The sequence below is a fragment of the Phyllostomus hastatus genome, unplaced genomic scaffold (genome assembly GCF_019186645.2).
Source record: "Phyllostomus hastatus isolate PE091 unplaced genomic scaffold, TTU_PhHast_1.1 phas_contig_17, whole genome shotgun sequence".
Lineage (NCBI taxonomy): Eukaryota > Metazoa > Chordata > Mammalia > Chiroptera > Phyllostomidae > Phyllostomus > Phyllostomus hastatus.
Genome location: NW_025333664.1, coordinates 16,004,111 through 16,020,595, shown reverse-complemented (window position 1 = coordinate 16,020,595; position 16,485 = coordinate 16,004,111). Strand labels below are relative to the sequence as shown.

Here is a 16,485-nt window from a genome sequence, read left to right as displayed (position 1 = left end):
GAACCCTACTGTCTAGTTTTAGTGTAAAGATTAATTTGTCCTTAAAAATTCTACTGTGGGTAAGTTTTTCATGACTTTTATGTAAGCAACAAAAGAGCTTTAGAAATGCATGTTTAGCTTAGAATCTCATCCAGCTTGGAGTTGTGGGAAAGTGTGCTAGTTGCTTTCCAACACCTCCAAAACTCCTTCCAAGCCCTCAAAGACTACAGATCATATTCTCAAAAAACTCTGCTTTAGATGAACTTAGCAAAAATATGTCTTGAAGAAGAATTTTTTTTTTGTTTGTGAGGAATAGTTAGGATTATCTATTATAAGATAGCACAGTCCAAATATTTGTTGCCTGCTTGTGTAAAGAGATTAGAAAATTAGATTTCCTATTGTTTGGAAAATAGGAGGGAGATATTAATTACAATGCTGTTACTTTCTTCCAGAAAACTTTCCCCTCTCAGACCTGATGACAGAAATCAGTACTGGTGTGGAAACCACTGCAAATAGTAGCACTTCTCTGAGGTACATTACACTCTTATTTGCTTGAAGTTTATCAGTATGTCATTAAGTATAGAGAAACCTATTTTTGAGAATATGTTGATTACAGCTTAATCAAGAAAGCTTATGAAACAAAAGGAATAATGGCAATAATAAAAAGTTAGAGCCCTGGCTGGTGTGGCTTAGTGGATTGAGCGCCACCCTGTGAACCAAAGGGTCATAGGTTCGATTTCTAGTCAGGTCACATGCCTTGGTTGCAGGCCAGATCCCCAGTTAGGGGTGCATGAGAGGCAACCATACATTGATGTTTCTCTCCCTCCCTTCCCCTCTCTCTGTAAATAAATAAATAAAATCTTAAAAAATAATAAACAATTAGGGAGAGAATATCAAAGGAATTTGCAGATAAATGCACAAGGTGATCAAATTAGCAGAATTTTTAAATGGCATAATTGCTATTTTACATTTATCTGTAGCAAAAAGACAAATGGAGGCAAATATTAACAAAGACTGTGATAGTAGGGTAGCAATATTAGATAGGAATAATGGAGTTAAGTTGGTCAAAACATTCTGGACACACAGCCATTAAAATATCCTCATCACATGAGCTCTTTAATGAGAAAATATTTGGAAATTTGATTAAAACGTTATGACTTCTGTTTTATCTGCTCATGCACAAAAAAGATAAAAAGAAAATAATACGATGGCAAGAATAGTCACAATATATCTACCTAGCCTTTATAGTTTCAAAGTTTTTTGCTTACCTGTTTTTGGTGTAAACACATACTTTAAAGTAATTCCAAGGGTACAATTAACATTTTCATTTTGCAATTGGGATAAAATAGGTTTAAAGAGGTTATTTCTCATCATCACACATTCAGTAAATGAAGGAGATAGGAATCTAAATCCAAATGCTAACATGATCTTGCACATCTCACAGAGCTGCCCTTGACATCAGGCTAAACTTGATGTTGTAGCTTTGAGTAAGTTCCTGCTAGTTACATGATCCGGTTTGTGTTGCATGTAAAGTAAATTTAGTCTCACATTGTTAGATTATTGTTGTAGAAATGAAGTCAGTAAAGATCATGGATTTACATTATTATGTTTTAAAATTTCTAGAAGAGGGCAAGTTATTATTAAAACCTGGTGTTTTTTATGTCAAAGTATTTTAAAGCAATTTAGAGATACCCTGAAGTTATAAGTGCATCAGTATGAATTTAAAAATTAGAATACTTTTTAAGTAGGTAAATATAACATTATCATGATAATAAAGTTAGTAACAATTTCTTGATTTCATCTGGTAACCAGTTTATATTCAAATTTTTCTGTTTTTCCTAAAACATCCTTTATAGCTAGTTTGTTCAAACCAGAAGCTATCCAGGACCTTGCATCTGGTATTCATTCCTGTGGTTTTAATTCAGAACAGTCCTGATTTTATTTTTTTTCTATGTGACACTCACTTGTTGAAGAAATTAGTTCAAAACTCTTTCTAGTTCAAAAGAGAACGTTTAAGTTTCTGATTTTTTTTGTTGTTTTATTTTCTTTAGATTAAAAATTTTAATATGATCAGACAATTTGTATTTAATTTGTAGATTAGTGAAGTTTAGAATTTGTCTTGGACAGAATTAGTATAGGATTGATTTTTATTTAATGTCTTGAAAAGTTAACTCACTGTTGCTTCTGCCAAAATCACTTTACTTATGTAGAAGGAAAGCTTACTGTGTTGCAAAAATAAACAAGCAAAAAACCAACCCTGACATGTAATAACATCACAGAGTCACACTGGTACCCCTGCATGTATTGGCACATCTCTGGCACGTGACAGGTAACTGAGTCTTCCAAAGGGATGATTGCTGACCTGTGGCTTTCTTTGGCTGTGCCAAGATGTGGCCTTTTATCACCACTGTTGGGGAGGCCCTCCCAACTTCCTCCCCAATCCCTGAAAGAAATTCTATTAGGGGTTCCCCATAGTGGGTTCCACTTTTGCTCTGAGATGCGTGCATTGGCTGTAACGGAATTTCCTGCACTCGGACTGGCTCCATTTGTGTTCCCGACAAGAAGGAGGCACTAAGTAAAAGTCTCATAGCTGGTTGCTGGGTTCGTAACTCCCCACAAAAGGTTCCTCTGGCCTTTTCTTTCACCTCGTGTCCCCACTGGATTTCTAAGCATGTTTCTAGTGCCTTTTTTGTCAGTCTAAAAGGCCTGACCACAGTGATGGGTATTTAGGGTCAGGCGTTGGTCAGGGGCTCCCTGGAAGGGGCCTGGCAGACTGGGCCCTGGACTCTTCTCACACACGTGCGGCAGCAAGCCACTAGGTGTTCTTACGTATGAGGGACTTCAGCACTCGACCGTCTGAGTAAAAAGAGTTTTCTTTTCTTAAGATCTACCACTCTTGAAAAAGAAGTTCCTGTCATCTTCATTCACCCTTTAAACACTGGATTATTCCGGATAAAAATTCAAGGAGCCACTGGGAAATTTAACATGGTCATCCCTCTTGTGGACGGGATGATCGTCAGCAGACGAGCGCTCGGTAAGGCCCTCACGTGTGGCTGAAGGGTTATGGGTTCTTTCTTTCTTTAACATTTTTATGAGCCAAAAAAGTAGTAGAAATAAGGAAATGCTGATATTACTTACTAGGGCCTACACGTTAAAAATGCTGTGGTCTTGTGCAAAAGGAAGCATCTTTTGTTCTGTTTGGAACTGTGCTCAACCTAGTAAGTATGAGTGGAACTATAACTTCCAGTGTTAGAGAAAGAACATAGCTGTTTGTGCTCCAGGGCAGGGCCCGGGTTGTCAGACCACATTTTGATTCTGGTTTTCCCTGTCATTGTTTCATCCGACCGTTTTATCTTGGCGGAGCTCTGTCTTGCTCTCTGGGGGCAGGGAGAGTTTTGCAAATGGGAAGATAGGGTTTGAGTTTATAGAAAATAGTTCGCTTCAGTACTGAGAGTTCACCTAGCTGAGTGGTTATTCACATTGTTTTAAAACCCTCTGTTTTCAAGGTTTTCTGGTGAGGCAGACGGTAATTAATATTTGTAGAAGAAAGAGGCTGGAGAGTGACTCCTACAGCCCGCCACATGTCCGCCGGAAACAGAAAATCACCGACATTGTCAACAAGTACCGGAACAAGCAGCTGGAGCCAGAGTTTTATACGTCACTTTTCCAGGAGGTTGGACTCAAGAACTGTAGTTCTTAGACTCTTGAACTGTCTCGGACTCTCGAACTCCAGTTTGGGGCTGTAATATCAAAACAAAACAATTTAATAGGTGATCACTGTAAAAATAAAAACAAATCACTCCCCAAAAGCTTACTGTTTAATCACCAGAGTAGAAGAAACACATTTAAACCCATTTGATAGAAGACCTCTGGCTTCCTAGAGAAATGGGCTCCCAGACACAATCATATTCCTGCTGGTAATGATGATGCACATTTTAGCCATAAACTTTCTTTTTAAAGTGACAATTTTAGTTAAAGCTGAGCCTTTTGAGGAGAAAGGCTTTTATGCATCTCAGTTAAACACGTGTGTTGGTAGTATCAAATCTGCAAATTAGAAGTTGAAGATAGTTTTATACCTCACTTTTTAGGAGGTTATGTTCAAAGTTAAAATCTGTCTCAGAATCTTCAGGACCTTTAAAGACTCGCAGTGACAGCATGGAGGAGGAGGGAAGAAATCTCAACTTTCTGTTCACTCGTAGGTCCATTTGTCATCCAGTGTCCAGCTGACAGAAAAGGACATGTTTTTTTGCTCACTATGAAGTGTGACATTAAAATCTTTCATATTTTCTCCACATTTCAAAAAGTTGCTCTCGTCACTGCACAGACCTGTCTGAAGGCTTCCGCTTCCGGGCAGCCCAGGGGCGGACCTGACGTGGCGGCATGGCCCTGCCCCGAATGAGGTGCTGCTGGAGTTTGTGGCGTTACAAGCTGTCAGGCAGCGGTGATGCACCCACTCTCCCCAGTGTTGTCTAGCTTGGTGATGTAATGACAGGTTAAACATCAGAGATTTTGATAAACATGTTTGATAATTTCTTGGTAAATAGTTAGAAATGTAAATTCACAACAAGGGTTGAAAATTATTTGGTTTTATCCGTTGTCTCTTATTTCAGGACCAAGCAGGACACTGCAGTAGTTTATGAAGGATTCTGATTTGGGGTTCAGGAAATAGCCTGTCATCTCTACTAATTCAGATCTCTCCCAGAGAGCTACTGGACTCCCTCACGATTGACAAACATTAGTGACCACCTCCTTGAGTGGCTGCTGTTAGAAATGGCTGTTGTCTTCTTTTCTGGACTTTGCCAGCTGAAGACACAACAGATTCCAGCCTGGATTTTGGAAATGCTTCTGTTACCTCACCGCTACTTTTCTGCCAGGATTACATGTTTTGAGGTGGCTAGACCCAGAACATCTTGGCTAGACCCAGAACATCCTTACAAGGATGACTGTCACAGTACTAGAGTAGACAACACTCATTTCTCCTATTCTTGTGTGCTTTCTTCATTATTAAGATCATTTTATGTTAAGAAAATAAGTGACATTTAAAGTCCAAAGAGAAATGATCACAGTTACGTACGGGGTGATTTCACACTTGAACTCTGACGTCAGTAGATTCTGTAGATCAGAGCTACATAACAGTCTGTTTGGTTTGATGTTAGTTTAATTAGAGGGCAGAGGATAGTGCGTAGGGCCTAATTCCCTGTGCAGATACTTTTGTTCCAGAAGTATGTATTTTTTCATCTTTGAACAAGAAACGTGGGCGTAGTGGCTCTTGGTTTTAAGTTTGCTATAATTTTTTCTTCATGTTTGTTTTAAGCTCAGGTAAATATAACCTCCACCTTCCGTGACTCCAGTTTCCATTCAGGATATAGTCTTATTCAGTAGTTGATTTTCTCTGTAAAATGGGCAATAAATTTGATGTTTCCAGGTGGTAGCGTGGGGGAGGGGTACATATGATAAAGTTTAGAAAGATCTACTCTAAAAATATTGTAGTAGCTCAGCAGGTATAAGGTGAGGTTTAGCAACTTTCATGGAAGTTCCAGGTTGACGGTTCAAGGGCAAACTGGGCCCTTGTTCTAGTGGTTGTGAGCAAAGATGGCTATACACTGGTGTGCAGCTTACAGCATTGCGGAGGTCGAAAATAGCTGATGTAGGTGTCCTTCCTCCGTGTGATCTTTCAGATAAAACTTTTACCTTTGTAGCTTTACTGTCAGCAAAATGTCCTGTGGTGTGCATGTTGGGGGCTAGGCTTCCTGATCCTTCAGTTTGCTCTAATTTCTGACAAGTCTTTGTAATTTGAATGGCTTTGGTAAGTGGGCAACCATGTCGGATGGAATTTGTGATCCGAAAGACTTGGTGGTCTCCCAGGGAAGGAGGGATGGATGCAGGACTGTGCAGTCCCCAAAGGCACGAAGCCCCAGTATGTAAGGCGCGGACAGTACGGGGCACACAGACCTCATCAGGTGCCGGTTCCTTCTGCTCAGTGTAACAGCTACCTAAAAAAGAAGTGTGGTGAGAACCCTTGCACCTTTCACTAGTATTATGGGTTTGAGTTCACAGTCACTAAGTTCACCCAGCTGCCTTTGTTAAAAATCGCTTTGCATAGAAAAAATGCAGAAGAGCATATTTAGTTTCTAGTAATACTTTTTAGAAGTCCACTTGATAAGTTCGCTAGCATGTGTTCATAACCTTTTCGGGGAAGCTGGGACTGCTTGGATCTGCGGCTTAAACAGTTTAGTTGCTGCATGTGACAAGTGCACTGGGAGGTGGATGAGCATGGCATTCGGTGACAAGGAAGGCAGACCCGAGGGACAGCGGCAGGGAGGCCCTCATGCTTCTAGCTCACGTTTGGTGGGTGGGGGCTTCCCTCCCCCTCTCTCCCTGGAAGCACTGAGGTCAGGGACAGGGCTTTTGCCTTTTTAACCCTTTCCTCATTCAGCCAACTCTCCCTTTTGTCCAGTGCTTCCTCCTAACTCCCTCCCCACCTCCTGCCCATTGGCCCTTTGACGGAAACAGCTACATGGAGGGTTGATAACACACACACAACACATCACATCCACGCGGTCCTCCATTCCCAGGTCCTCTACTTCAGGGCAGGCCGTTCTCCTCTGGACTCGAATACCGAAACCTCTATCTGTGGCAGCAACGTCGTGAGGTCTGCATGAATGGCTGCTTCTGCATCCACTGAGGGAGTATCTGTCAGGTTCTGCAGACCGATATTTAGGGAGGCAGAGTCTTCAAGGGTGTTTGTCTCTACGGGTAGGTGGGACTTTACCCAGAGTGGGAGTCAGCCTTGCTTGCGCCCAGGCACCCTGTGTGGCAGTGGGTGAAAGATGTCATAGAGGTCATTTGACACTCTTGCTGGCGGAAGTACTCTGTTCGGCATCTGAAAACCCATTCAGGCTACAGCTTCCTAAAAAGAGTTGGTTTCTATGTTTACATGAAATGAGCAGTTGCATTAGATGGTCTGTTCTCGGATTTCCACGACAGCCTCTTCCCTGAGACAGAGAGATTGGGGGTAGCCCGCCCGCTCGGCGTGGAATCAGACGGGGTTCTCGGTAGCTAAAGAAGCCATGTACTGTACAGTGTTTTTCTTGGAGTATCAACTCATGTTCTCCAGATGCTTTTCTCTTTTTTTAACGGTGAGGGAAAAGGAAAAATTTGGGATTCCACAGTGCCTTGCATCTAGTAGGCGCCCAATAAATATTTGTTGAAGCAAACCAAGTTTCCCAAGTCCTTGTCTCTTGCAGTGACCAAGAACATCTTTCTCCTCTGAAGGGCTTGGCAGTTGTGGCTAAAAACTAAGCAGTATCATTATTTGCTTGAGATCACATATACAATTTGTATGAATTTCGGTATGTTGCCAAGACATGATCTTTTTCTTATTGTATTTTCTGTAAATATTTCTGGCAATGAACTGTAAAGTAAAGGCGAAATGTAAATAAGGCGTCCCTGCGTGCCCTCGCCTCCTGTGTTTCCTCTTCGTCGGTGAGGGAAGAAGGCCCAGAGGCTGGTTTGTATTTATGCCAACCCTTCGTCCGGAGCAAACCCATGGAATACTGAATGTAATACATTTAGTCAATTAAATTTTAAGGCGATTCTTATCTGCTTAATGTCCCATGTGCTTTCGGTCCTGGGTGGGGGGTCTGACTCCTGCGTGGGTGTTCCTAGTGTCCTCTTCCCGGGAGCTCTGCTCTGCCCCGGCTGCCCTTCCCAGTTCAGGTCTGCGGCTCTGCCCCCGGCTTTATCAAGTTTCACATGTACTCAAAATTCCTAAAACTGTTTGGCCTTCTGTGCTGGAAGGAGCTTGTACAGGTAAAGCCCTGCCAACAGGGGCAGCGGTCGCCAAGGGAACAGGGAAATGCCAGCTGTGCTGTCTGCCTGCAGGAAACAGTTTTGCCGGGCTGGCCCATCAGCAAGGGGGAGAAGTGCAGAGGGGTGACGCTCCCACCCCTCTTAGAGCAGGGTGGGCTGTGCAGGGTGCCACGGGGCCACACTGACATCTCACCGCCTAGATGACACGGTGGGTGGTTGTACCACTTGAGGGGACAGCAATGGGTGCCTTTGCCGAGAGCCGCCTCCTGCAGCCTGACACTGATTCCACGGGAAGCTAGTGTGCAGCCCTCTGACGGCGCCTGGGAGCTGCGTCCCCTGCGGTGATGTGTTCACGCCTGCCTGCCTGCCTGCCACGGGACCCCCGGCTGGGGCCCGGTGGCCAGGGCTGCTTCTCCCTGGGCTGACTGCACAGTGGCCCCATTTGGGGATCCAACAAGAAAATGGCTGTTTAAGCCTTTTCCACCTGTGCTGTTCCACTCTTTTGGACCTGTGTTGTAGTACCATCTGCCCAGACCTTCTCTTCTGGGGTCTCTGATCATCCCACAGCGGGGCTAAGACTCCCTCTGAACACAGTCTCCAAGCCCCAGCATTCCCCTCCCTTTGTTGTGTTGTGGCTGGCCCCACCTGCGCTTCTTACAGGCCGGTGGCTTCCAGGGTGGCCACCCTGGAGGCAGTGCTTATCCCAGCACCCACTTCTCTAACTTAGTAGCTGGGGGAAGTGAGAATTAGCCCCACCCCAAGAGGATCAGGGAGGTGGCATGTCCACCCCATAGCAACTTAGCAGCCATTCAAACCCAGGCCTGCCTGCCTGGGAGCCTGGGCTTTGTTGTCACTGCCCCAGCTCCTGACCATTCATCCAAAACAGCCCTCCCTCCCTTTGCCTGAAGGACACTGTGACTTCCTTGTTACGACATCACCGGCTCAGTCACAATTGGTTTGAGGGCAGAGAGTGGCCCAACCCACCAGATCCCCAGGGCAGCCCTGCCAGCCCAGCTCAGGCTGGCCCGGCTTGGCCACTCACACACCATGAAGTACCCGCTGGTGCCGCTGGTGAACGACCTCACGTTTTCTTTCCTGGTGCTCTGGCTCGGCTTGCCCGTGGCCTTGCTGTTGTTCTTGTTGATCGTCTGGTTTCGCTTCTTACTTAGCCAAGGTGAGCCATCCAGTCTGGGCCCTAATCCTGGAGCTGGGCAAGGGGTCCTGAAACCTGTGCAGAGAGAGGGGCTTCCTTTGGGTATTTGCACTGCAGGCTCAGAGCTGACAAGTGGTCCCCTGAAAGACAAAAGGACCGACTTGGTAGTTTGGAGTTTCCTAACCTAGAGGCCAAGAGTGAATCCCCGAGTTTGGGAAGCACATGCATGTGCATGCCTGTGTCCCCTCAGGGCCACTGCCAACGCGTAAGGTCTTTGGTGGTGGCACTGGCCCTGGAAAGTGGTGGCCCCGCTGGGCAGATGAATTAGTAAAAGGTGCCTGTGAACGCAGCCAGGACACGAGACTCAGTGAGCAGAGGATGGGCTGGGCTTCAGTCCCTCCGGCCCCCTCAGCGGGGGCTTTTGTGCAGCAAATGGCTTGCACAGTTCGGTGGCAGCCCTAGGCCCTGATCAGTGCCCGTGACTACTCACCCTTGTCTGCCCAGAGCATACATCAGGGAGGGTCTGGGTGCACTGGGACGTAGGATCGCAGGAGCGGGTCAGCGTCTGCCCTGAGCTCAGCATGCCGGGGTGGAGCTGGCCTCTGGGAAGCTGGGGGCCAGTGGGCCGGGATGCAGCCATGGCCACATGGCAGGAATGATACTCTGCTTGCCAGGCATCCTGTCTCCCTGGGCCTCTTCCTGGGGTTAGCTTGACCTCCCACCTTCTGCTCTGCAGCCCCATAAACTTTGGCCAACTGGGCAGGCAGGGAGGGCACCCAGTGTGCTGCCACCTCCGATAGGGCGTTGAGACGGGGTGAGGAGTTCACCCCCTAACCTACCCCATGACCTCAAGTGTGGAGGCTGGCCATGGTGTACTTATTGGGAGTTCCTGGTGAGAGCTTTATTATTTTTAAAATAAATATATAAATATTATTTTTAAAAGATTTTATTTATATATTTTTGTGAGAGGGGAAGGGAGGGGAAAAGAGAGGGAGAAAAACAGTGTGAGAGAGATATTGACCAGTTGCTTCTCATATGCCCCCAACCCAGGACCTGGCACAACCCACAAACATGCCCTGATCAGGAATCAAACTGCTGACCTTTTGGTTCACAGGCCAACTCTTAATCCACTGAGCCACACCAGCCAGAGCCTGGTGAGAGCCTTTAGAAAGCATTTAAAATGTGATCTTATTCCCAGGGTGGACCACAGCCCTCCCCGAGGAACACATCTTGGGTGTCAGGCCAGTGGCGGATGAATGTCAGAGCACTTGTCTGTGCAGTGGCTATAAAAGCTGTCTATCTCTCAGACTACAAGCACCTACTGTGTGCCCTGTGTGTGCTCCTCCTGTGTGGAATCCAGGAGATGTGGGCCCAGATTGCAGCCTTGCGCTTTAATAGTTCATAATAATTGCGAAGCTTTTTCAAATGCTGTGTTGGTACTAGGACTTGCACTCAGCACTTGATGTATATTATTTCATTTAACCCCCAGGATAACCCTGTAAAGTAATCCTCACTGGGCAGTTCAGGAAACTGAGGCTTGGAGAGGAGAGGAAAGCTGCCCAGGGGCACACACCTGTGGAATACTTCAGAGTGCCGATTGGTGTCAAATCCTGGCCCTGGCCCCTACCAGCTGCGCGGCCCTGGACAGGTCCCCCCGAGCCTTAGTTTTCTCATCTACAAAATGGAGATGAGAGTGGCCCCTGCCCTTTTGGAGAGATGTACATCAAGGACAGAGTGCACAGTATGTGTACACACGTGGCACACAGTAGGTGCTTGCAGCCCGAGAGATAACCTAGTCAGTATTGGTTTTGTCCAGGTAGGAGGAAGCGTAGCAGCGGCTTTGGATGGCTGCTCTGGAAGGGGAAGGGACACCTTCCCTAAAGTTTGAGGCTCTACCCTCTTGTGGTGATTCACTCTTGGAAGCCCCGCTCCGAAGCTGTCCACAGCCTGCCCCGCCCCGCCCCACCCCTCCCACACTTTCTCCCGGCAGGCTGTTGACCCGCTTACATCTCACGTGTCACTAAGAGAGAAGTGCTTTTGTTAATTTTGCGATAAGCGGAAACTGTCCCTAAAGTGATTGAGTGTCACTGCTTCAAGGTCCTGGGCTTCTTGGAACTCTCAGTATTATTGCGTCTGTTCCGTCCTTGTGCCGGGAACTGGCCCTGCTCCAGGGTCTGAGCCTGCCAGGGTTTGGGGGACTAGAGCTTGCCACGCCCTTTTTACTGGAGTCAGTTTGCCCTGGAACCCAGTGAAAAGCAGACAAGAGTAGCTCTGACTCTGATCCCCCCTCCCCGTGCCCGCCTGCCTGGCCTGGCTCTGCAGGGCAGTTTCCGGGCTCAGGACGCAGAGGGTTGAGCAGCACGCCATGTGGCCAACCGTGGCCAAAGAGGAGGCAGTTTCCCAGGTTGAGGGAGGAGAAAGTGGGTGGAGAAGGAGGCTCCCTGGCGAGACTGGGGCAAAAAAAAGATTGTGGGCAGCTGAGCCCTGGGGAAGCTGACCATGGGGACAGCATTAGTCCCCTGCCATGATATAGGGAGAGGGGACGAAGCCAGAAGTGATTGCCCTTCAAGGGCAAAATGCTCTGCTGAGAACAATTCCTTCGTGATTTGAAGGGAATTTGCAGAAAGAAGGAAACCTCCAAAGAAATGGATTTAGGGCTGAGACAGAAGTGGGCACCATGGGCTACCCTGTTCAGGGTTTTGACCGCCCCTCATGTTGGTCCATGGAGCGAGCTGTTAATTCCGAAGCTCCCTTTGAAGTCCCAGATCAAACAGGCACCCCAGTGGGCCTGCATGGGGCTGTGGAGGGGGAGGCGGGTTTGAGTCCAGCGCGAGCACTTCCTGGCTGTGAGCTGGACATCGTGTTTCTGAGCCTCCCTCATTGTAGAGCATGAGTAACATTGGTAGCTGCCCCAGGAAGTGAAGAGGATTAAATGAGAGCAAACATGTAAGACATGTAGCACATAGTACGTGTTCAGAAAACAATCACCACATCTCGTGAAGAAAAGTCACTTTGAGCCATTGTGCTGGCTTTTTAACTCATGACTGTCAACGTGGTTGAACGCCCATTTTACATGTCTTATTTCAGTTAACCCTCATTACAGAAGAGGCTACTGTTGTGCCCATTTTACAGATGAGGACACTGAGGCTAAGTCTTTTCTGTCTTTGGCTCTTGGTCTGCAATCCGAGGGCTTTCTCCAGCCTCCTTTGCTTCTTGCAGCCCGCAAAATAGAAGTGTATGTAGTAAGAAAAAGGACATACCTCCCCTGCCCCCTCTCCTTTCTCACCTTGCTTCCCTAGGTGAGCCGTGTTAGCAAGCTCATGCCCCTGATTAATAACGTCTTCCAAAAAGAAAAATGGAGAAGAGCGTGTTCTTTGTTTTCCTATTTTAAAAAAGAGATTTTGCCGTATACATTTCTCTGCAGCTTGCTTGTAACACATCACAGACATCTGCAAGTGGAAAGGTACAGACGGATGCAGGTGTTTTAGCAGCTTCCTGACGTGCCATTGGGTGGATGGCCATGTCTCCTGAGGTGTGGGTGTGCCACACTGCAGTCGACCAGAACCCTCACTGATGGGCGTGCACGCATGTGGTTTCTAGGGGGGTTTATTGTTGTGTGTGTGTGTTACCACAACACAGTGGGGCAATGGAAACCGGTGTGCACATACACTCAGACACTCGTTCATGAATGACTGCTGGACAGATGGAAGGCTGGGTTTGTGTCTCGACCGTGCCCAGTACAGGTAGGTCATTTGCTCACCTCTAGGGTCCTTCCCGGTTTAGTAGGTGAATGTGGCCGTTTCTCAGTTACGAACCGCCTTCTCTGATCCCTGATCACCTTTCAAGGCCTGAAGTCTTCCCGAGGGCTCAGGGCTGTCCCATTTGCAGTCAGTCACTTGTCCTTGGCCCCTGCCCTCAGACGGGGCTGCAGGCACACCCAGGCCGGGCAGGGGGCTCCTTTTGGATAAGGGATAGGAGACAGGATGTAACCATCCCAGAGGCCTTGTCTGTCTGTCCACAGATTCAGAGGAAAATGACCCAGATTTATGGTTCGATTGGGATCCCTGGAGCAAAGGCCCAGCTGAGTCTCGCTGGCACGAGACACTCCACAGCCAAGAGGAAGAGAGGCCTGGCCAGTGAGCCTGCCCTGCCAGGTGAGGCCCTTCCAGGGAGGTGCGGCCGGGGGCAAGGGGAGCCTCAGAGCCTGCCCTCAGCCTGGGGTGCTGCCGGGGGTGGGGGAGCCGTCTCCCTCCACCACTGGCGAGCTCGCCATCTCGGCCGCGCCAGGGAACATTCTGCCTCATGGCGTTGGAGTCCTGTCCTTGCCCTGTCGCAGGACCAGCCACCTCTGTCATGAGCCACTTCCTTACAAAGGCGCCCCTGTCCTTTACTGCTTGGCCTCCCCTCCCACAACTCCCCCTGGGGACTGCTCCCTGGCCTGGCTGTTCCCTCTGCCTGGGACCCTGCTCCCTAGACCAGGGGCATCAAACTCATTTTCCCCGGGGGCCACATCAGCCTCGCGGTTGCCTTCTAAGGGCGGAATGTCATTTTAGGGCTGTATAAATGTAACTACTCCTTAACTAGGGGCAAGGAGCTCGGTGTTGCCACTGGGTAGAAACAAGGTGCTGGGCCGGATAAAACAAGGTGGAGGGCTGGATTCGGCCCGAGGGCCTTGTGTTTGCCACCCGTGCTCTAGACACACACTTGGTGGGCTCCCTTACCTCAGGTTTTTCTCAAATTCTCTTTTCCTGCAGGGCACCTGACCACGCACTTTATTATGGACATACATCTCCCCAGCTTCATGCACTGCGCCCCCTTTCTCTTTTGCCACAGTGGGGGCTCAGCAGCTACTTGTGGAAGGAATGAAACAATGTAACAATAACATTAACAGCTGATACTCACTGGGAGCTTCACAGGTACCAGGGCCGGTGCTGAGCATTTCCCTCCGTGAGCTCGTTTTTGAAAGCCTACACAGAGCACATTATTCTTATCTCCGTTTTACAAAGGAGGGTGCAGAGGGCAGCGCAGTAAGGGATGTGCCCAGCACAACGGCCCTGCAGCCAGTGTGCACCTGGGGGGCCTCGGCCACTCCGAGGGGGCTCAGTGCCATCCCTGCACCCGTGACCCCCCACGTGTGTCTGTCCTGCTCCAATCTCTTTTCGGAGCCTGATAGCCCTTTGTGGCCAGAATGGAATATTTTTATTCCCTTTGCTAACCCCAACCTAGCAAAACACGACACGTGATCTGCCAACCTCTCTCCACCTGCGCGAACGGCACTACCATCGGTTAGTCTAGCTGCCTGAGCCGCACCCCTGGGAGTCAGCCTCATGCCCTCCTTCTCCTCCTGCCCCACGTCCGGTCCCAGCCTGTCCTCCATCTCTCACACATGCACTCCTCTCAGTCTCCACGGCCTGCCCGGCTCCAAGGTCTGCCCCTGCAACATGTCGCTAACCCCCGACTCTGCCCTGTGGGTCACACCTCGGAGCCCCTGCCTGTCTGAATGGAGGAAGGAGGTGGGACTGAGAAGCAGGGACCCTCAGTTACAGCGATTCCGAACCTTTCCAGGTCACGACCTCGGCGGCCAAGGGCCCTTGGCCCAGAAACACACGTGTGCATGCACTCAGCGTTCCGTGTGGGGGGCCGGCTTCACGGGGTGCGACTTGCGTGGCCCCACCGGGCCCTGTGTTCAGAAGAGCCCAAGCTTGGTTGAATACTCTGCGTGGTTGTTGCTGTCTTGAGATTTTATATATGTTTTAACAATTTTTAACAGGGGCCTGCGTGGTCATCTTTAATGGGGCCCACAGAATATGTAGCCTGTCCTGTCCGAGAGCAGTTAGTGGGGCAGGAAAGGGAGACATTCAAACTCTGCCCAGGGGCTCTGCCCTGTATGTAGAGCCCTTCCCGCTCCCACGGTGTATCTGTCCCTCTCTTACTCTCGTGCCCTTGTCGTCCCTAGACCCAACCTGCCATCTGTCCCCAGCTCGGTTTTCCTGGAGTCAGCGGCGCGGCAGCAGTGGACGAAGTGGATGGGAGAGACTGGCCGGGGAGGGAGGAGGACTCGGGCGAGTGAGGGGCTTCCCTGAGCCGCCTGCCTCATCTCCTGCAACGATGGACACGCAGCCCCCAAGGATCCCCCAGAGGATCCCCCGGGGCCCCGGGGAGCAGCCCACGTCTGTGAGGACAGTGTGAGCAGGCACGCGCGGAGGCGTTGGCCAAACGAGTTGGGAGGGGGTCCTAGGGCAGGGCTGGGCCAGGGCGCACGGGTACGTATTAAAGAACACAGGGGCTTCCAGAGCTCAGGAGACCCCTGAGAATGTGCTGGGCCTGACCACGTCCACTCACTTAACAAGCCGTGGGGCCTGGGCCTGACCCCGGCGCCGACCTGAGCCATCCTGACCCCATTCGGGCACCCCTGGCCCTCCCTCCCCTCCACGCTAAGGGCCGGGGGACTCCGCTCCAAACTTCCGTTTCCCCATTTCGAGCTCACTCCTGGGTCAGCCTTCAGGTTGTTTTCACCGCCACGGACTTTATAAACACCTGCAGAGTGTCTACCACAGGCCTGGGTATTTTAACAGTACTTCACGTTCAGTGAGCGCTTCCTATGTCCCAGGCGCTTTGCTGTGACTATATGTATTATTGTTTTTTAACCCTCGAAAGAATTTTATCAGGCAGGTTATCTCTGTTTTGCAGGTGGGGAAACTGAGGCACGGAGTAGTCAAGTAACTTGTTGAGTTGAAGTGGTAGAGCCAGGATTTGAACCTAAGTCCTGTGACTCCAGAGCCCAATGTTTTCCAGACTGGACTGTTGCGGGGAGCTGTGGGGGAGGCATGCTGAACAAACCCAGTCGGTCCTTGCACCCCCCCTGGCCACCCCAGAGGCAGCGGGGTTGACGGACTGTAGAGGGGACCAGCCCTCTAGGGAATCACCAGGCGCCACCTTCACTCCCTGCTTCTCTCTCACCACACACCCACCAGGCTCCACTGGCCTTTTCAGTTGTCCACCAGAGACAGAATGGAGCCGGAATGGTTATCTGGTCTCCTGGACCTTGGTCTCCCTGCTCGGCCCTGCTGGCATGAACGGTCCATCCAAAGCACAGATCAGAACCTATGGTCTCGCAGCTCTGGCTCCGGGCGAAGGCCCAAGTTCCTCGCGGGGGGAGAGAGCCACCCTTTGGCACCTGTGCCTGGCTGAAGTTGCTGGGTGAGGTTTCTGTTCTTACCAGCCAGGCTGCAGGAAACACCCTTGACCTTCTGCCTTTGCACACAGCTGTCTCCGGGACAAACTCTGAAAGGAGAAAGTGTTGAATGGAAGCTCTATGCAATGCCGGTTTGCAGGTACTGCAAAGTTCTCTTACCCACAGGCGGCCCCAGGAATGTACCTAAAAGGGCCCATTTTTCCTGGCCTTTGCCCCACTGTGCACCCCTGACACACATGCAACACACACGCCCGGCTCCTGCACGTGCCTTGTTCTGGCGCATGAGCATTTGTCAACCCCGTGTTCTCCTGGGAGCTTTCCGGGCATTGAATAAACACTTTTGGTA

The 16,485-nt window shown here is 49.3% G+C and overlaps 2 protein-coding genes across 6 annotated transcripts in view; both read left to right on the top strand.

Annotated features, from left to right (window-relative positions):
* Positions 1–7,584, top strand: part of RALGAPB (Ral GTPase activating protein non-catalytic subunit beta) — an 85,890-nt gene extending 78,306 nt beyond the window's left edge. For all 5 annotated transcript variants that reach the window (XM_045832637.1, XM_045832636.1, XM_045832635.1 and 2 more), the window contains 3 exons: positions 432–510; positions 2,865–3,013; positions 3,486–7,584. In XM_045832637.1, the coding sequence (XP_045688593.1) occupies positions 432–510; positions 2,865–3,013; positions 3,486–3,679 (422 nt within the window). In that variant the 3' untranslated portion in view covers positions 3,680–7,584. The remainder of the gene's footprint in view (positions 1–431; positions 511–2,864; positions 3,014–3,485) is intronic.
* A 1,217-nt stretch (positions 7,585–8,801) lies between these two features.
* On the top strand, positions 8,802–16,485 carry ADIG (adipogenin). Its single transcript, XM_045833178.1, has 3 exons — positions 8,802–8,965; positions 12,966–13,098; positions 14,901–16,485. Exons 1-2 carry the CDS (start codon positions 8,839–8,841, stop codon positions 13,082–13,084), a joined length of 246 nt encoding a protein of 81 aa, XP_045689134.1. The 5' UTR covers positions 8,802–8,838; the 3' UTR covers positions 13,085–13,098; positions 14,901–16,485.